We start from the raw sequence: 21,365 nt of genomic DNA, 5'->3' as shown, positions 1-21,365 counted from the left end.
ATATACCGAGCGCAGTACACTCGGGCACGCTCGGCTCCTCTCGCATAACCTAGAAGGGAGCCGAGCCTGGCCGACTGTACCCGAGTATACTGCGCTCGGTATATGTCTGCGGCAGCGTTCAAACACAGCGCGGGAAGCAGGGATCGGCGGCAAAGTTCAAACACAGTGCGGGAAGCAAGTATCGGCGTATATCGCGCACACACAATTTTGCCCTGATTTTGAGGGAAAAAAAGTGCGCGTATACGCCGATAAATACGGTATATATATGTGTGTGTGTGTGTGTGTGTGTGTGTGTGTGTGTGTGTGTGTGTATGTATATATACACATACACACACACACACACACACACACACACACACGTGTTATATAGATACTGTATGTGTGTATATATATATATATATATATATATATATATATATATATATATATATATATATACACACACATATACACACACACACGTATATTGTTGTTAATATTCATTTTTAACCCACTGGTGTTGAAATTAGGAAGAAATAAGCCTTCTTCCTCTTATCACACCAGCTTCTCTCCCAGATTCTCCACCTCTGAGCTGGTGAATCTGGAAGGGAGATATTTCAGGTGAAGAGCTGTGAAATCTTCAGATCACGGTTTATTAAACTGGCCGTTTGTGACAAAACATCCATGTGATGTGATGTGATGTGATGTGAAGTGAAGAATGTGTTCTCTGCTCCTTATCACAGTTTATTAAACCGGCAATGCTCTGTGATAAGCAGTGATCAGCCGTGATCATCATGATCTCCGCTTATCACGGTTTATTAAACGTACACCTGAATGTGTTAAGGGGCAGTTGAAAAAAGTGTCCAACTGCCTCTGAACACGTGTTTAACAGTGTCTCGTGTGCATGGGGCCTTAATCTTTTTTTCTATGACAGGTGTATGTTGGCATATTTGTTTAACCAGGTTGGCCTTTATTGAGGGAAAAAATAGCGTGACACATTACAGTTCTCGTATGTTGGCATATATAATTTGAACCTGTATGTTTAACAACCCACAGATGTTGCTTTACCGGTTTAGTTCTCGCACCTGTATATTCTCGGTGTACTAGAGATATTTCAAGTCTGAAAACATGGAGAGAAAAAAAACATTTGTAGCAAAATGGCTAAGGGGAGGAAGAAGTTATATTGGTCTGATTTAGGGTTAACAAGAGGCAATATGGCAACAAAGCTTATTGGAGTGTTGTGTTTTTTCTTTTTCATATTTGCTTTAAAGCAGAGGTTCACCCAAAAGGGAACCTCCGCTTTTTGGAACCCTTCCCCCTCCGGTGTCACATTTGGCACCTTTCAGGGGGGAGGGGGTGCAGATACCTGTATAATCGCCTTCGGCTGCCGATGTCGTGGGCGACCTGGACAGGTAAGTGTCCATTTTTTCAAAGTCAGCACTGGGCCAATTAGCACTATCCAGACAGAGGGTCAGGGGTCTTGCAGTCCTAAAACTCTTCCTACAAGCTTTAACCAGTGCTGATAGAAGTCACAAGGTGCTCTAACTGCTGATGAGAAAAGATATATTTAGCAGTTTAGATTTACTATAATAATTGTATTTCTGTACTGTGGGAGACCAGATATTGTGAATGCAGGGTCCTGGGTTTAGCACAGCTTCAATAAGTGGAAGGTATTTGGTACAACACAGACTCTCTGGATCAGGATATCGCTCCAAACTGGATGGAAGAGCCCAGAAGGAAACTGATCAGAGAGGCTACCAAGAGGCCTAAAGGAACTCTGAAGCAGTTGCAGGAATTTGACACAGAGTGGTCATTGTGTACTTGTGACAACAATATCACATATTCTCCACAAATGTGACGTTTTATGGGAGGGTTGCAAGAGAAAAGCCGCTCCTCGAAAAAGGCCACATGCAGTCACTGAGCTTTGCCAAAACGCACCTTGAAGATTCTGAAGCCACTTCAAAAAAGATGTTCTGGTCATATAAGACTAAAATTTAATTAGTTAGCCTTAACAATAAAAACGATGTCTGGCGGAAATCCATTACAGCTCATCATCCAAATAACATCATTCCTACAGTAAAGCATGGAGGTGGTAATATCCTGTTATGGGGGTGTTTCTCTTCAGCAGGAATTGTCAGGATAGAAGGAAAAATGGATGGGGCAAAATACCATCAAATTCTCGAGGAAAATCGGTTGCCCTCTGCCAGAAAGTTGTCAATGAGAAGTTTACTTTTCAACATATGGACCAAAAACGCAGTAAAAATAACCACACTGTGGTAGGAGCATAAGGTGAATGTCCTTGTATGGCTTAGTCAGAGCCCAGACTTAACCCCTATTTAAAATCTGTGGAATGACTTAAAGACTGAAGTCTACAAATGGTCACCATCAAATGTAACTGAACTTGAGCAGTTCTGCAAAGAAGAGGGGGCAAATATTGCAAGTCTAGATGTGCAAAACTAGTAGATATATTCCAACAGACTAGAGGCTGTAATTAAAGCAAAAGGAGGGTCAAACAAAATACTGACACATGGGGGTGATCCTTTTTCCAACTAATCGATTCATTTTTTTTTGTTTTGTTTTTTAACCACTTCCATACAGGGCACTTACGCACCTTCCCGCCCATGCCAATTTTCAGCTTTCAGCCATGTCGCACTTTGACAATTGCGCGGTCATGCTACACTGTACCCAAACAAAATTGGCGTCCTTTTTTCCCCCACAAATAGAGCTTTCTTTTGGTGGTATTTGATCACCTCTGCGATTTTTTTTTTTTTTTTTTTTTTCTTTTTTTTTTTTCGCAACAACTAAAAAAAAGACTGAAAATTTTGAAAAAAAATAAAGTTTTTATTTTTTTCTGTTAAATTTGTTTGTAAATAAGTAAGTTTTCTCTTTCAATTACGGGCACTGATATGGCCGCACTGATGGGCACCGATGAGGTGGCACTGATGGGCACCGATGAGGTGGCACTGATGGGCACCGATGAGGTGGCACTGATGGGCACCGATGAGGTGGCACTGATGGGCACCGATGAGGTGGCACTGATGGGCACCGATAAGGTAGCACTGATGGGCACCGATAAGGTAGTACTGATGGGCACCGATGAGGTGGCACTGATAGGCGGCGCTGGTATGCAGCACTGATGGTCGCTGGTATGCGGCACTGATGGGCACTCATGGGCGGCACTGATGGGTGGCACTGATGGGCACTCATGGGCGGCACTGATAGGTGGGCACTGGGCACTGTAGGTGGGCACTGTGGGGTGGCACTGATGGACACTGTGGGGTGACACTGATGGACACTGTGGGGTGGCACTCATGGACACTGAGGGGTGGCACTGATGGATCCATGTTGCCAATCGGAGCCCATTTGTGGGCACTGATTGGCATCTTTTTTTTTTTCTGTATTTATATATATATATATATATATATATATATATATATATATATATATATATATATATATATATATATATATATATATATATATATATATATATATATATATATATATATATATATATTATTTCCTGGTGGTCCAGTGTGGCGATCCGAGGGGGGGGCTGCGCTGATAAACAATCAGCGCAAACCCCCCCTGTCAGGAGAGCCACCGATCGGCTCTCCTCGCGTCTGTCAGACGCGAGTGAGGAAGAGCCATCAACAGCTCTTCCTGTTTACATCGTGATCAGCCGTGATTGGACACGGCTGATCACGTGGTAAAGTGTCTCCGTGAGAGACACTTTACCTAGATCGGTGTTGTGGGGTGTCAATATCCTGAGGACGTCATATGACGTCCAGTCAGGATTAGACAACCACTTTGCCGCCGTCAATCTGTCATTGGCGGGCGGCAAGTGGTTAAAATGAAATTCTGAAATGTCGGTGTTCTATCTTTCACTTGAATCTTTTAAGTTTCACTTCATTTCAGGCTTCAAAACAACAAAATGTGATTATTTAAAAGGGGGATGATTCTGTTCTTTACCCACTGTAGTTATACAGATTGGGGTAGGTGGTTCCAGAGGATGGGGGAGAATGTTCATCCAGTCACAAACCTTAAGAGCTGATAATTTCCTGTGCTCTCTGCCTCTGGACTGTTACCAGTTGGCATTGTTCCCTGCTATCTTTGTGGACTACAGAAAACCTCCTTCTGTTATGGTGAAGAGGAAGGTTTTAAGTAGCACCAACGCAATGTTTTGTAGTCCTAAAGTACTCCCTTTTTCTAGGGTGACAACCCTTGTCAGTACACTTGTCACCTTACGATAGGAAGTGTGTTAATGGCAGAATTATCAGGTTAAATAGAGAGCAAAAAAGGAAATTATGCAGTCCCCACATTTAAGAACTGGTAAGCTGCAATACTATACATTTTTGTTTATGGGTTTAGATATGGTTTAAGGACAACTTTACTGTTATTCTTTCAATGCAAATCTAAAATTTAGAACTGACTGATTAAACCAACACAATGTTGTTTGAGCCAAAGGCCAGATAAATGCAAATATTTGGCAGCTAGAACCAAAAGGGAAATTTAAAAAAAATAACCATATGTGCAATTTAGTTCAAGAAAGTATGTAATAGAATAGGTACAGTATGTCATCAAATGTTGCTTTTAAGATAAACATTTTGAATAGTAGTTCAAAATATATTGTGGTGGTGCAATTCCGTTTTCTTGTAAGCTAATTTGGTGAGTGAAGCAGACTTTCATTATCTCATGAGTGTCTTCTTTGATAGTGGAGTCTCAAGGTTAATGTATCTTCTGAATTTTATTGACCAATATTTTCTCTGTATAGATTCACCTCTGTGATGGACGACGAGCCAGTGGGACATGAAGGAGGGGGATCAGGTGGATATCTAGAACACATATTTAAACATGCAGCACTGGAGTTATTTGGGATTCAAGTGGATGAAATAAAATACAAGCCTCTAAAGTAAGTGCTAGATATGTATGCTGTATATTCATTGACTACTTTTGAATGTAATGAACACGGATTATTGTAGTCGCGGCAGATTCTTTCTCCGGATCACAGATAGCACGGGCGAGCCCAGAAAATTCCCTGAAGAGCGACAGGAGAGGGTTGTCCTCTCCCGCCGCCTGTAAGAATGACCACGTGGCCTGTAAGAATGACCACGTGGCTTAATTGCCGCTATGATAATTGTTGCAGTGCACAGAATCGCCGGCTGTAAAATATAATATCTGAATGAATGCATGCAGCTGCAGGCATCATTCAGATATCCCCTGCTCCGTGAATGACATCATATCTCCTCTGCTAGCATCTAAACTTGTAGCACTACTAGATGTGTGCACTACTTTTAAAAACGCACTTCAACCATGCAATCTGGTACGGGCAAACACACAGTGCTTTCGATCTGCCTTTGGCTTGTTGTTGAACATCTATTGACACTCGCAGCAGATGGCAACTCAGTGTTTGCAATGCAGTGTGGAAAAATGTGCACACAACATGGTTTTCCTTCACCATGTTGCCGTGTGAATGCGCACTCAAAGCAGTATAAACCCCAAAATTTTAAATGTCATGTTTTACAGCTTAACAATTCTTAAATGTGTTGGCTGCATTCAAAATGTGTTGCATAGTAGGAGTTTCAGGAGGTTAACAGGAGCTTGGCTTTAATTTGTTAGTCAAGTCCATCTAAATCTCCTAATGCAGATGTCGCCAACCTTTTGCACCTCACAGGGCACTAAGCTCACAATTTTGAATCCCTGGTATAGTGAAACCTGAATTTTTACATGCCTTATACACACCATAACCCCCCCCCCCCCCCGGATCGGATCACACAGCTACCTTGTACTTGTACACACAATGCTCCAGCTCTCTGCCCCCTCAACCCCCCCCTCCCCCTCCACTCTGCATCACACTGCTGCCCTACACAGACTCGTCATTGGATCTCACCTCCTTATCCAACCATGTGCCTTAGCTCTGTACTCCCTCCGACAATCTGATCAGTGCTGCCATTGAAAGACCCCTCTATCTTCACCTTCTGCTCTCTGCACTACTCTGACGCCGCTAAGTTCACTGGAGCCAGAACTACAGAGGAGGCATTGGGTATTAATGCGCACTGACAGTATTGGCAGCGCACATTGAAAACAACATTGGACGATATACATCATGATATACACAATGTTGATTTGCAGCAGAACCCATGGGGCCACCAAAATTTTCTCATGGACCACTGCTTGTGGACCGCTGTGCTAGTGCATCTAAAATGTACCCTCTTCCTTCATTGACAGCGCTGCTGTCCAAAGGTGCCTCAGTTTCTCCTCCCATCCAGAGTAGACACTCTCTTAAAGTGTGTAAACCCGATTCATGAAATTTGAACTGGGCATATATCTGCAGTATTTTGTTAACTCTCTTCAATGAGCTAAGTCCCATAGCGCTCTCCTGAACTGTTCCTCTGTTATCAGCCTGATAACTCCTGACAAATTCTCAGACCTTTTAGATAAAAGCAGCCAGTGGGCGTCAGTGGGTCCTCGCGTAGACGGGTAAGTACAGTCCCTCGCGCTTCGGCGTGTTGGTACGGCTGCGCATTCCTGGGTTCAGGGGTTCTCCCTTACCTGCTCTGTCCTATTTACCTCTGCTGTCTATTGCTGCCGGGGTGGACCTGTGGGGGGGCTAATTTTCCCACCAGGGGGCTATGGGGTGTCTGGCCTGTTTTTTTTTCCCCGTGGGGGTGTATTTGCTTGGAAGGGCCTCCTTAGGCCTTCTCACTCACGTCGCTGCATTTTGCCGCCATTTTTTCTTAGCATGCTGCTTCCATTAGGAATTCCCATTGGCGGACATTTTGTTTACTATTGTAGGCACATGTTTCTGTGGCTGTTCCTGCTCTGAGGCGTCCGGCGGTCATTTTGGAGGTGATTTTGCCTCTAGTGCTAAGCTTATCAGCTCGCAGCACAGATCTCCTCATGATGTTTTGAGCAGCTTTACCTCACAGCATTTCTCCTCACAAGCACACCCTGTGTTTTGAGGGTAGGCAGTGGCGCTGAACGGTCTCCGGTGATTGGGGAGTCCCCTGGGTAACCCCCGGTCAGCGCAGCATGGAGGGTGGGATTTCTTCAGGTCTGAAATGGGTTTGTCAGAGAAGCTAGTGGACCAGACTGTGTGACTGCAAAGAGGAGACCCAAAACGTATATAGGTGAAAATATAATAATTTATTAAGAAAAGGGAATAACACAACCACCTCCAACAGAACACAGTGCAAAAAAAAAAACAATAAACAGTGACCCAAAGATAACTAAAGACAATGAGCTAGATTCACAAAGGACTACGCCAACGTATCTACTGATACGCCGTCGTAAGTCCGAATGTGAGCCGTCGTATGTATGCGTCTGATTCAAAGAATCAGATATGCCTGAATTTGTCCATGATACGACCAACGTAAGTCTCTTACGCCATCGTATCTTGGGTGCATATTTACGCTTGCCGCAAGGGGCGCTTCCATAGATTTACGCGTTGAATATGCAAATGACCTAGATACGCCGATTCACGAACGTACTTGCGCCCGTCGCTGTAATCTACGCCGTTTACGTAAGGCGTACGTCCGTCATAAAGTTATTCCTGGTATATGAGGCGCAGCTAATGTTAAGGTATGGACGTCGGAACAAGCGTCGAATTTTACGTAGTTTACGTAAGTCGTACGGGAATGGGGCTGGGCGTGGGCTACGTTCACGTCGAAAGCATTGAGCTGACGTATCTTAGGGAGTATTTGCGACGTGATTTTGAGCATGCGCCGTACGAACGGCCCTTCATTTACATGGGGTCACAGTTAATTTAAATGTAGCACGCCCACTACCTGCCTACTTTGAATTAGGTGGGCTTACGCCGGCCTGTTTACACTACGCCGGCGCAACGTACGGCGCGACTCCTTTGAGAATACTGTTCTGGACTCCCTGTTGCGCCCAGGTACGTGAATCTAGCTCAATATGTACAGTGATGGGAGATACCGTAATCGTAAACAGGCCAGGCCGAGATCATACACAGGGAGATCAGAAGATGACGGATGGATTTGCTGCAAAGCAGGGATCCAAGGCAATGGGGAAGCAGGAAGGGCAAGTCCAGAATGGGTTTTGGATAGGGATCTGGTCGGATCGGGGTAGGAAGATGCAGGCTCAACGTCAGGATTACAGGCTCAACGTCAGGGAGAGAGATACCAAGGCGAGATGTGCTTCAATTGGCTTCAAGTTACACCTGAGCGCAGAAAGAGCCGTACGCTCCACACTGCCAGGATCCATCCGCTGGTGGAGACCAGTACTGCGTCCCAAAGATGATATAACACCAGCAGGGAGAAGTTCTCCTTACAGTTCCAAACTGCCAGGAGACACCTGCTGGTGAACCACAGTATTGCAAGCCAAATAATAATAAATATTACCAGCGGATGGAACCTTTCCTGACAGGGTCCCTGAGAGCTGTCTAATGGAGTCAGTGTCTGGTTCTTCCTCTCACAACATGCCAGAGGTGGCTGCTGGAGCTCCTGCACCTGCGATTCATGAACACTTTGTTGGAGCGGCGTACAGGTGTTAAGGGGGGTTAAATAGTGCCTCCTCCCCCCACCATCTCCTAGGGACTGCTCTGTCACAGACTGGGACCTGGCTGTCCCATCCCTGGTTCTGTATTGTCTGTGTATGTGGACCAGAACCTTCCTTGTGAGGGGGACTCCTCACTTGGGTTGGTATGGGCATCACGGTGGTGTAGTGGTTAACTCCCTCACCTGGCAGCAGGAGAGTCACTGGTTCGAGTCCGGACTCCGACGCTAAAATACCTGGAGATTGCATGCTCTCTCCCTGTGTCTGCGTGGGTTTTCTCTGGGTATTCCGGTTTCCTCCCACACTCCAAAGACATGTGTGCAGAGCACTTGTCAGTATGCTGTATGAAACTCCCTTATGCTGCCTGGTGCAGTGGAGGTTTTCTCTGAGGGCTCGGTCTTTTTTTGTGCGCACAAATCGGACTGCTCTGTGAAGGTTTTCCTTATATTTTCTTTGACTAGTTTATTAATAAGGAATGGGAATTCCTTGTAGTTCCTCAGCTCCCTTTTGAGGAGATTTAAAAAAAAATCTCCTCCCAGGTAGTGCCCCCCTGTGCCCGGTTAAAAGGGGGTGACTGCTCTCCCTATAGAAGGGACCCCTGCCTTCAAGGACCTTACTGATAGGAGATCCGAGACGCCGACCCGCTCCATGCTTACCATGCTGGGGTGTGCATCGCGACCTGTTGTCACAATAACAAAAAAAGCAGCGCTCAATGGATAAAGACATAAAACTTTATAGTCTAAAATATAACGTAGGTATTATATGTAGTAAACACACAGAGTGATTAAAATAATCATGTAAAATGTAAAAACATGGTATAATAGTATAATAACGAATCCACTAAGAGTGCCACTGAGAAGTCTGTGATGAAAAGGTTAACATCAGATTCTGAATCACCCAGGTAGTTCTGTCACTCTTTTTTGTGCAGTGATCGTTGAGACACAGATGGAGAAAGCAAGGGCAGTGGCTCAAAAGTACCTGTTGTGACCGATGGCCTGCAGCCAAAGATGGAAAAAGCATAGTGTGAGGATCCCAGATGCAATAAGGACCGCAATAGCTGGTAGGCGAACTTCCACATGGAACCAGTACAGTAGTCGTGCTACGGCGGGGGGGTAAATCACAACACACACGCACAGCGTCACCAGAGGACCAGCAGATGGAAGACAAGGCGCGCTCTGATGACGTCAACAGGGAGCCGTGATTCAGCCAATCAGAGGGTGTAAACATCGGCGTCAATATCGGCAACCACAAGGAAGGAACTAGTGAGGAACCACGGACAGGACTAGATCATCAGTGGCAATCAGATGGACTTGAGGGGAGCTGTGACTGACATGTTTCGCATTTTAGCGCTTTTTCAACCTGTTGTGGCCGCAACACCCTTGGTCTTAGACACTCGCTGAGTGGGCAAGGTTTTGCACCTGACTGTGGAGGAGCACCAGCTCCCTTCCTAATTTGTTTGACTGACCGACCTGTTGGTCCAGGGCCTTGTATATGTCTGGATGCGGCACAGGATGCTGCATCCTCAATGCCCAAAGCCTCTGTTTCGGCATTTTGCGCCGTCTGATTTGGCTGAGATGCTGGTCTGCTGACCAAGCATCCAAAAGAGCCCTGGCTGATTTACCCTTCAGTGGTGTGAGTTTTTTTTGGTACCTCGTGGGATGGCATTATCAAGATGTCAACGGGGGGTGAGAGCACTCTCCTCCCTTTGCCCACCTGGGGAAAGGGGGCCACGCGTGTGCCAGGTCTTTCATTCCCCGTTCAGAGGCGGTATTTTTATCGTCCGTCAGGGCCCGCAGGGAAATCCTCCCAGGTCGACAAAGGCTCAGCTGGGGGATGGGAACATACCTGGGTGCGTAGCCGCACCCACACCCGCCTATGTATGTAGCCTTCCCCGGCCCGTCTCATGCGTGGAGCGAAGGCTTTGCAGGTTCACAGCTCGGTGAACCTCCCTGCTCTCCGACCGGTGGGTCTGCGAGGTGGTCTCTTCGGAGTACTGGATAGGGTTCTTCCTATCCACCGAACAAATTCTTCCTTCATGTCTCTCTCCTTCCGGCTCGTCGGTCTGCCTTGCTGGGGCAGTGTAGGACTTGCTAAGCTGCGTGGTAATTTTACCTGTCCCGCAGGATGAGAGGTTTCGGGGATTCTATTAAAATCTGTTTTAGGTCCCGAGGACGGACGGGGTCCGTCCAATCTGGGCCTCTAAGCCCTAAATGCCTTTATGAGAGTTAGGTAGTTTTGCAGGGACTCCATTCGTTCGGTGATAGCTGCGCTCCATCCGGGGGAGTTTCTGGCGTCCTTGGACATCAAGGACGCATTCTTGCAGACCACACTTTGCGCAGGTCACCAGAGTTTTCTGTGCTTTACGATAGGGAGGACCACTGTCGGTTGTGGCTCCTCTTTTTGGTCTAGCGTCAGCACCAAGTGTCTTCACAAGGTGCTCGCACCAATCCTAGCTTGCTGGCACAGCGAGGCTTTGCCATCGTGGGCTACTTAGACGTCTTTCTTCTGAGAGCAGATTCTGGTTTAGAATTAGAGGAGGATGTCTCTATAGTCAGTCAGACCCTTCAAGATTTTGGGTGGGTGTTAACCGGTAGAAGACGGTCCTGGTTCCGACTCAGCCTAGGGTTGATTCTGGACTCCTAGGTGGCGAAGGTCTTTCCTGCCCTGGAGAAATTGCAGACTCTTCAGTCTGTTGGCATCACGCAATCAGTCATATCTCTGTTTTTTTGCATGCAAGTCCTGGGCCTTTTGGTTGCCTCTTTTGCGGCGGTACCGTATGCCCAGTTACACACTCGTGTTTGCAGAGGGAGATACTGTCCAAGTGGTACAAATCTCCTTTGTCTCTGGATCGTCAGATTCAGGTAAGCCACCTAGTCAGTTTCTGAATTGGTGGCTGAGATCTTAGGCTCTTCGATCAGGGGAGTCGTTTCTTCCCTTCCAGTGGACGGTGATTACGACAAACGCCAGCCTCACTGGTTGAGGGGGTCTCTGGGGGGGGTCCGGGCGGCCCAGGGTCGCTGGACCCTAGCGGAATCCCGTCTACCCATCTATGTCCTAGAACTCCGGGCGATCTGACTATGCTTTTCCTCGTGGTCAAGGAGGTTGCAAGGTCGCCCGATCACGATTCACCTGGACAACGCCACAGCTGTGGCTTAGGTCTACCATCAGGTAAACTGCTGGACCAGGGCGACTGGTCTTGGCACTCAGAGGTGTTTCAACTCCCTTGCAGGAGGTGTGGCTCACAGGGCATGAATCTCCTGGCGGCTCGTCTCACCCGCAAGGTGTCGAAGTTCGTGGCCAGGTCTAGTGATCCCTGTACAGCAGCGTCAGACACGTTGGGGGCCCTGTGGGTTCATTATCTGCTCTTTATGCCTTTCCTCCATTGTAGTTGCTTCCCCGACTGCTCCACAGTGTGGAGGCCGAAGGGATCCCGATGATTCAAATTGCTCCAGATTGGCCTCGGCGTCCTCGGCAGTTGCCAATGCGGGAGGACCTTCTGTCTCAAGGTCCCATACTTCCTCCTGTTGTACAGTCTCTGGCTTTCACGACAGGGCTATTGAAAGCCAGGTTTAGAGACCGGGGTCTGTCCGTCTCGGTAATCTCAACCATGCTGAGGGCACGGTAGTCCTCTTCCGGGAGGATCTACCATCGCACCTGGAAGGCCTTCACCTCTTGTGCGAATAGATGGGGTGCCGTCCACGGACGTACTCGTTGTCCAGGGTCCTGCTGTTTTTACAGCTTGGAGTGGACCTTGAAATTGCCTTAAAGGATCACTAAAGGAATTTTTTTTTTAGCTAAATAGCTTCCTTTACCTTACTGCAGTACTGGTTTCATGTTCTCATTGTTTGTTTTTGCTTTGAAGTTGCTGTAATTCTGCTGTGATCTCCACACTTCCTGCTTGTCTGGCTCCTTATGAAAAATCTCATGGCAGCTTTTCACTGTGGTCCAAGCTGTGTGTCTAAAACTCCTCAGAACCAATCAGATTTATTTTAAAAACAAAACACTGCCCTGGATTTGTTTGTTTTTGTTCTGTGGGTCTCTTTACTTCACATAAACATGAAACCAGTTTAAAAACAGAAGTGAAACTACAGGCACATTATATGATTGAATTTAATCTATTTTTAATCATTTTTAAAAGGAATCAGTTAACTTTTATGTCTCTATACCCTGTAAACAGTCATTTCAGCAAAACATTTTTTTTCCTTTAGTGCTCCTTTAAGCACCGGTTAGGGGCAGATTTCAGCCTTGGCTGTGTCTTTTCAGTGGCCTTTCGTGGCCCATTCTCTGGTGGGTACCTTTTTGTGCAAGGGATTTCGTCATGACTTCCCTCCTATTGACCCATCTCTTTCCCCCATGAGTTTTGACTCTGCGGCTCTCGGTTCTTCAGGAACCTTCCTTTTGTCAACAAGAGAGATATTCCTCTCTTGACACTATATCTCTGAAGGTGGCCTTTTTGGTGGCCATTACTTCTGTCAGAAGATTTTCTGTGTTGGCAGCCTTGCATTGCAAAGTCTTCTGTATGGATAGGGCGGTGGTGCGCCCGCAACTTTCCTTTCTTCCGAAGGTGGTTTCGGCTTTTTGACCTGAATGAGGACTTCCATCCTCATGTCCTCGGCCGGCGCATCCTAGGGAGGTTGCGCTTCATTCTTTGGGCGTGGTACACGCTTTGCGGGTGTACCTGCCTGCTACGGCTCAATTTCAGAGATCTGACGCACTTTTTGTGTCGGTGTCGGGTCCACAAAAGTGGCCTGGCGGTCTCGTCAGCCACCATCTCTCGGTGAATCAGGCAGACCGTCATGCAGGCCTATGCTCTTAGGGGGCGGACGCCCCCTTTCCGGTCATGACACTTTCGACCAGGGCAATTGGTGCTTCCTGGGTTTTCCGACATGAAGCGTCTGTCTCGGTGTGCAAGGTGGCGTCTTGGTCGTCCGTTCACACTTTTTCCAAGGTTGATGTGAGTGCATCTTCTGACGCTTCTTTCGGCCGCAAGGTTTTGCAGGCGGCTGGGTAAAGTTGCAACTCCTTCGTTGAGGAGCTCTGCTTGTTTTTTGGGGTGAAGTTAAATTGTTTTTTACTGATACTGTTCCTACCCCTCATTTTTGACACTGCTTAGGGACGTCCCACTTGTCAAGATTTAAGGAGTTGTGTCCGTCCATGGACGATAAGAGAAAACAGGATTTTTTTGTACTCACTGTTAAATCCTTTTCTCTGTCTATGGACGGATACAGCACCCATCCCTCCTTTTTTTAGGTTTGTACTGCTTGTTACGAACTGAGGCTGCATACTGCAGGGAGGAGGGTTATGTCTGGAGGGAACGCCCCCTGGGTGGGGCTGTTCAACTCTGTTAATGTAACATGTATTTAATTATATAACATGTTTCTGCCTAGTCCTCTCCTGTGAACAGGAACATAACCCACTTGTCACGATTTAAGGAGCTGTGTCCGTCCATGGACGACCGAGAAACTGATTTTACGGTGAGTACAAAAAATCCTATTTTCTTCGAGTCTTATTGGGGACACAGGTCTGATCCCTCTGTGTTTATGGTCATGTTCTCTGTGCTGGTTTGTTACAAAACCAAGGCATGCTTGTAGTAGGAGGGGATACCCTGAGCTTGGCCTACAGTGTGTGTGTGTGTGTGTGTGGTGTTGTTTTTTCCATCAATAGACCTTAAGTAAAGGGTTTTACAGAGAATATAATTCTATTTCAGGTAGTCTCCCAGTTGTCCCACACAGAGCCGTTTCGTGTTTAATAAGCCAATGGAGGACCGTAACCTTTTTTACCAAACTATTTGCCCCGGCAGCAGTTCAGTTCGGACCCTGAAAAGATGCTTTATACATGATTTTGTTAAACTTGTCCATATAGTCCAAAAAAAATGTAAAAAAATGTTGTTCAGTTATTCCAGAAGATACTGTTGATATAGACTTTTCATATTTTGGAATTTGAATTTCTCTAGGAACAAGGACTTTCAGGAAGTGACCCTGGAGAAGGACAATAAGGTGCTGTTGCACTTTGCTTTGGCATATGGTTTTCGGAACATACAGAATCTGGTTCAGAAGCTAAAAAGAGGACGCTGCAATTACCATTATGTGGAAGTGATGGCCTGTCCTTCAGGTACTGCATCCACTATAATTAACTTGAGGGAGGAAAAAAGATACTATACAATTTTCTTGATTTTATACATTCTTGTAGACCATTTCTGTTTATAAATTTGTTTTCATCAAAATGTCAAAAAAAAAATTGTTTTTTTTGCCTGCACTTCAGCACTCTTATCTTATCAAACATTTCAGGTCAAGTTTGGTTCACCCTCGAGTTAATTGACCCTTTTCAGCAGCAATCAAATAGTGAAAATAAAGGGACTTTTCCTAACCTTCTTCTTTTTTTTTTTCTTTGGGAGGGCGAGAAGAGGGATTACAAACTCTGTCTTGTCTGTACTGCTATTGGTGTCCTCCAATTGAGACATTTCCTTCTACCTTATTTCTTCTACCTTCTTTCTTCTTCCTCAAAATAAAATTGGGCTGGAGTACGAATCTTGACTTTTACATTAACAAGGGTATAAAACTATGCAAACTTATTTCATGAACTGAAATTTTGGTAGTTATGCACAACATATCATTTTTTATATATATATATATATATATATATATATATATATATATATATATATATATATATATATATATATAATGCCCTGAAGGCAGTGCTGGGTTTACTATTGGGTCACACATTCTTTAGTCACCTGACATGATCAAATTGCTTAGCCCTTGTGATGTACAGTGGTTATAGAAATCGATCTCTTTTAAAATATTCACATTTTGTTGCTTTGTATCCTAAAATGGAGACACACAGTTTTTGTTTTTATCTAGCAGTATTATAAGTGCAACTTATAACATCCAAGTGAAAGATTTAACACCCACATGTCGGGGAAAAAAAAATGCAAAAACAGAATCACTGATTTGGAAAAAGGATCCCTCCTTTGTGTCAGTATTTTGTTGAACCACCTTTTGCGTTTAATTACAGCCTTTAGTCTGTTGGGATATGTCTCTACTAACTTTGCATATCTAGACTTTGCAATATTTGCCCATTCTTCTTTGCAGAACTGCCCAGGTTAAGTTAAATTTGATGGTGACCGTTTGTGGACTGCACTCTTTAAGTCATTCCACAGATTTTCAATGCGTTTCAAGTCTGTGCTCTGACTAGGCCAGGACATTCACCCTTTTCCCCTTTATCCACAGTGTGGTCATTTTTGCTTTGGGCCATTGTCGATGCTGGAAAGTAAACCTTCTTTCTATTGACAACTTTCTGGCAGAGGGCAGCAGATTTTCCACAAGAATTTGATGGTGTTTTTTGCCTAATCCATTTTTCCTTCTATCCTGACAAGTGCCCCATTCACTGCTGCAGAGAAACACCCCCATAACAGGATATTACCAACTCCTTGCCTTACTTTAGGAATGGTGTTATTTGAATGGTGAGCTGTATTGGATTTTCACCAGACATATCGTTTGGTGTTAAGGGCCAAATAATTAAATTTTAAACTCATCTGACCATAACGCCTATTTTCACGTGGCCTCAGAATCTTTGCGTGCATGTGACCTTTCTTGAGGAGTGTCTTTCTTTTCTTGCAACCCTCCCATACAAGCCACATTTGTAGATAATTTGTGATTGTTGTTTTCATATGCACACAATGACCACTCTGTCAAAAATTCCTGCAACTGCTTCAAATTTGCTGTAAGCCTCTTGGTAGCCCTTTCTGACCAGTTTCCTCTTTTATCCTGTTTGGAGCAACGTCCTGATGCATGGAGGGTCTGTGTTGTACCAAATACCTTCAACTTCTTCACTGTGTTTCTAGGCATTGATAAAGACTTTGACCTTTTTTTGTATCCATCTTCTGACTTGTGCCTGTCCACAACTTTATGGATAAAACAAACTATGTCTTAATTTCAGGAAAAAACTGAGAGGGGGAGGCGCCGACCTGAGTGTAGTATTAAAATTATGACTTTAATAGGATAAGATTAAAAACACTTACAAGATGATAGATCCATGCTCGTCAAAGAAAAGTACAGTCCTGGCATTCCATATGGCTCTGTGGGTCCCACCGCTGTTCCGGATACCTGGAAATGATTAAGCAGCTGGCTGGAATGGATTAGTGTTTCTCCAGGAGCAAGGAACCAGGAAGCTCCACGCTGACCAGCATGGACCATGGAACAGGAAGTGATGTCACCGGCGTCTGATTGGAGCAAGGGCTGGAATCTTGTCAATCAGACGCCGGTGACATCACTTCCTTTTCCACGGTTCATGCTGGTCAGTGTGGAGCTTCTTAAAAGATGCATTTTTCTTTGTTTCGGTTTTAACATTTTGTAAATAAGTAATTTCACTTGATACATTTTGACCAAAATTGATGCTGCTACATTTCTTTGGTAAAAAAAACCCCAAATCATTTTTTTTATTTTTTTTTTGTGTAGTACGTTGACATGTGTATGGGAACAGGGTGCTTGGTGTACTGTTTTGTGGGGTGATCTAGAACGGCTCTCTGTGTAAAATCATCCTCACACAGAGCTGTCACAGATCTGCAGATGCCCCCCGCAATGAGTCCGGCAGGGAGAACTGTCAGACACGCCTCTGTTTACATTGTAGCAGGTGTGATTAGACACAGCCGTCATGTGATCGGGAGGGCCAATCACAGCACCCATATCCTGATCTCTGCTCAGCTGGATTATGTGATCGTAATGAGGTCCGTTCTCTCGGAACAAGGAAAGGACCACCCGGCCATTTATGTGAAGTGGTTAAAGGGGTTGTAAAGGTTTGTTTTTTATTTTCTAAATGGGTACCTTTTAAGCTTGTGCATTGTTGGTTCACTAACCTTTTCCTTCGAATTCCCTTCTAAAAAAAATGTACTTTGTTTTCATGTATTTATAATAAATTTTGATATTTTTCTATATATGTTTCTATATCTTGTATCATTAGCTCACCTACTTCTGACACGACACACCACGAAAAGTCCTACACTACTGACATGGTTTTATTACCTACTCAGTGCGTTTTTCGCTTTATATTTTAACCACTAAGGACTGGTGTAGTGCTGTCAGTGTTGGAAACCAACCACACAAACTCTCTAAAAAAAAATGTCTTTCTTTTCTTTGTCTGAATTTCTCACTTCCTGTTCCTCCTCAGTAGGCTGTTCTGGCTGACTAACCCCCAGCCAGAATGGCTCGGATGATGGGGGCAGGCTTCTTGAGGAGAAACAGGAAGTGAGAAATTCAGACAAAGAAAAAAACATTTAGAAGGGAAATCGAAGGAAAAGGTAAGTGAACCAACAATGCACTAGCTTAAAGGAACCTATTTAGAAAATAAAAAAAACTAACCTTTACAACCACTTTTAACCCTTAATACTCCTTTCTTTTCCAACCTATGGATACATCACCATCCAGATATTACAGCCACAGACTATACCCCTAAGGCCTCGTACAGACGATCGGACATGTCCGATGAAAACGGTCCGCGGACCGTTTTCATCGGACATGTCCGCTGGGATCATTTGGTCTGATGGCTGTACACACCATAAGACCAAATTCCCCGCAGACAGACAACGTGATGACGATGACGCGGCGACCCCGGAAGTTCAATGCTTCCACGCATCACTTCGACGCATCCGAGGGATTTCAGCCAAGCGGACATGTCCGATGAGTCGTACTGACCATCGGACATGTTCGGCGGACATGGTTCCAGCGGACATGTTTCTTAGCATGCTAAGAAACATTTGTCTGCTGCAAAATTGTCCGGTCGGCCGGAAAATTGTCCGGTCGGCCCTACACACGACCGAACATGTCCGGAAACTGGTCCGCGGACCAGTTTCAGCAGACATGTTCGGTCGTGTGTACGAGGCCTAAGGATTACTCCATGTGGAGCGCCAGATAAACACTGACTATACTGCTATGCCTTCATTTCAGGCTGCAAAGCAACAAGGTCGTTTTTTTTTTTTTTTTTTTTTTTAAGGGGGTTATTTCTTTTCTATACCCACTGTAATTGTGTGTGCTTTTGACACTCTAGAACAGTCTTTGTGGTAAGTCACTCTGTGTTATTAGGGTAGGTCATCATGTCTTCCTAGCACAGGCCTGATCTTTTGTATATAAATACATTTCTGTGCACGGCTTCGTGGGGCCTTCTAATAGGGCAGTGTACAGGAGAAAATACTTGATATTTTGTATTTTCTTTGAACTCTGTCGTTTTTTTTTCTTTCAGGCTGCTTAAATGGAGGAGGACAGATTCGAGCAGAAGGAGAACCTAGTAAGGACTTGCTGGAGAGGGTGGAACAGCTTTACAGTTCTGTGAGAAATGAGTTACCAGAGAAGAATGAGAGAGTGAAGGAACTATATGAACAGTTGCTTGGAGGGAGAGGTGGTCTCAAGGTAGAAGAGGCCTTACTTACACAGTATCATGCGGTAGAGAAAACTACCTCTGGACTCAACATTAAATGGTGATTGGAGGATGCAGTCGTTCTTTGCAGCATATGTTCTAGACCACAAACACTTTTAACTGTAGGTTATATAAAAGTCTAAGCATATAATGCTGTCTCAAAAGTGAGTGCCTTGATGTTCTTGAAATGCCTATGGCTAGGAGGACGTGATGGAACTTTTTGAGCCTTAACAGCTGGCCACAGGTTGGCACTGTACTGTCTTGGACGGTGTTAGGAATACAGATTTCTATCATTTTCATGTCATCTGCCATGTTTAAAGTTAGAAAAACATTTCCAACCCCTGATCTGATCCATCATTGCTCTTTATTATGGTGTTTATCTCAGGGTCTTTGAGACTTTCTCACTTTTTGCACTAAAACATGTTTTACAAACTGTATTTCAGAAAGTAATGCTTATACCATGTGTCTTATGTTGTATATTTGGTGTGTGTGTGTGTGCATGATTTATGCTCTAGATAATGATTCATAATATATTGTTTAGCTGAGTCTTGTGTGACAATATTTTATGGTCTATATAATTTTTTTGTTCAATACGTTTTTATTGTAAAAAATAAAAGAGAAAAGACAGATTCCAGCAGGTACATACAGTGATATATCACCGACAAGTAACAACATGCTCCTCAAACATCTTACATCTTTTGTAGCATCCCGGCAAGCCCGGCCACTGACACTGGACTCATCAGATGAACATACATCTAAATAGAGAAACAATACATCGAACCTTCAAGAAAGAAATACAGAAAGGAGTGGACAGGAAAAAGGTGGAGAGAGAGAGGAAAGGGAGAAACGGGAGGGGAAGGAGGGGGGTAGAAACGGGAAGGGGGAGGGGGAAGGGGAAGGAGGGGGGGGGAACCGACCCGGCCAAGCAGGCATATTCATACAGTACAATAAGACAGCCAAAACCTACTAGACTTTATCGACTACCTTGAGCCATAAGTTCGGCATATGTGGATGTATATTTAAAAGCGAACCAACAGGACCATATCTTATTAGCCAAATCTGACTTATTTCGCAGCTTAAGGGTACTGGTTTCCATATGGTAGAACAGGTCTACCCGGGTCAGCCAGTCCCTAATTCCAGGAACAGTTTGACACTTTCAGGGATGAGGGACTTGGCTGCATTTAGAAGGTGGGGAGTTATACTTTTCTTATACGATCCTATTGGTTCACTCGTACAATGTAGTAACACAACCCATGGATCCGATGGAACTGCGACCCCCTGAATCTCTTTGATCCAATGTAGAACGCCAGCCCAGTAGGGTTTAATAAGAGGGCAAGTCCACCACACGTGAGCGTGTGATCCAGATTGACTACACCCCCTCCAGCACAAATTAGAAACATCAGGAAAAGATTTGTGGAGGACCACAGGTGTGTAATGCCACAGAGCCAATAGCTTGTAATTGACCTCAGCTGCTGTTGAAGAGATAGCTGAAACATGTGCCAACTGAATGGTAGAACGTTGGATGTCGGATAAAGAGGATTGAAGGTCCATTTCCCACTTAGAGAAACGTCGGCTTGTCAACAGTAGGCAGGGGTAATAGAGCGCTGTAGAAGCTTGACACAGGTTTATCTGGAGGTTGAGATCCAACAAATGGGCTTTCCACCAGGGTCAGATCCGAGTCCGATCTGAGAGGCTGAGGTAAGGATTTAAAGCGGTCCTCCACCCTAAAGTGGAGTCCCGCTGATCGGAACCCTCCCCCCCTCCGGTGTCACATTTGACACCTTTCAGGGGGGAGGGGGGTGCAGACACCTGTCTAAAGACAGGTATTTGCACCCACTTCCGGCCACACGATACGGGCGAAAGACGGGCATTCCGTCACATCCCGTCTGTCGCCCGTTGTGTGCTGGGAACACTCGGCTCCCAGCACACAGCGTGTGAGCCAATCGGCGGGCGCAGCGCGACTCGCGCATGCGCCGTAGGGAACCGGGCAGTGAAGCCGCAGCGCTTCACTTCCTGGTTCCCTGAGCGTGGATGGCGGGGGGAGCAGCAGAGTGACGAGCGATCGCTCGTGCTCTGCTGCGATCGGCGCTGGACTCCAGGACAGGTAAGTGTCCTAATATTAAAAGTCAGCAGCTGCAGTATTTGTAGCTGCTGACTTTTAATATTTTGTTCCCATGGCACATCCGCTTTAATGAACATCGACAATTGGTGATGCTTCCATTGGTCCATGAAAGATAAGGGTGAGTTTGTGATCAAGGCAGAGAGGGGCCGAACCCCATTATGTGTAGTCACTTGGTGTAGTAACAGAGGAGAAGTCGAAAGCCAATTGCTGTATGTAGGATCCATATTACCCGGAGGAAAATAATCATGACCTTTCAGCTGCAAAGGAGGGAGTTGTAACACCATCTCTGTCGTTTACACAGAGAATCCCACAGTGCAAAAGTCGATCTAGTAATTGG

At 45.2% G+C, this 21,365-nt stretch overlaps 1 protein-coding gene across 1 annotated transcript in view; it reads left to right on the top strand.

Annotated features, from left to right (window-relative positions):
- CIAO3 (cytosolic iron-sulfur assembly component 3) overlaps positions 1–19,536 on the top strand; it is a 48,939-nt gene extending 29,403 nt beyond the window's left edge. Inside the window, exons 9-11 of the mRNA XM_040337710.1 lie at positions 4,754–4,891; positions 14,450–14,607; positions 18,733–19,536. Of these exons, the coding sequence (XP_040193644.1) occupies positions 4,754–4,891; positions 14,450–14,607; positions 18,733–18,971 (535 nt within the window). The 3' untranslated portion in view covers positions 18,972–19,536. The remainder of the gene's footprint in view (positions 1–4,753; positions 4,892–14,449; positions 14,608–18,732) is intronic.
- Positions 19,537–21,365: the final 1,829 nt, after the last annotated feature.

This window comes from Rana temporaria, chromosome 2 (genome assembly GCF_905171775.1).
Source record: "Rana temporaria chromosome 2, aRanTem1.1, whole genome shotgun sequence".
NCBI classification, from domain to species: Eukaryota; Metazoa; Chordata; class Amphibia; order Anura; family Ranidae; genus Rana; species Rana temporaria.
Note: the sequence above shows the minus strand (reverse complement) of the source record. Positions and strands in the feature narration are given on the sequence as shown.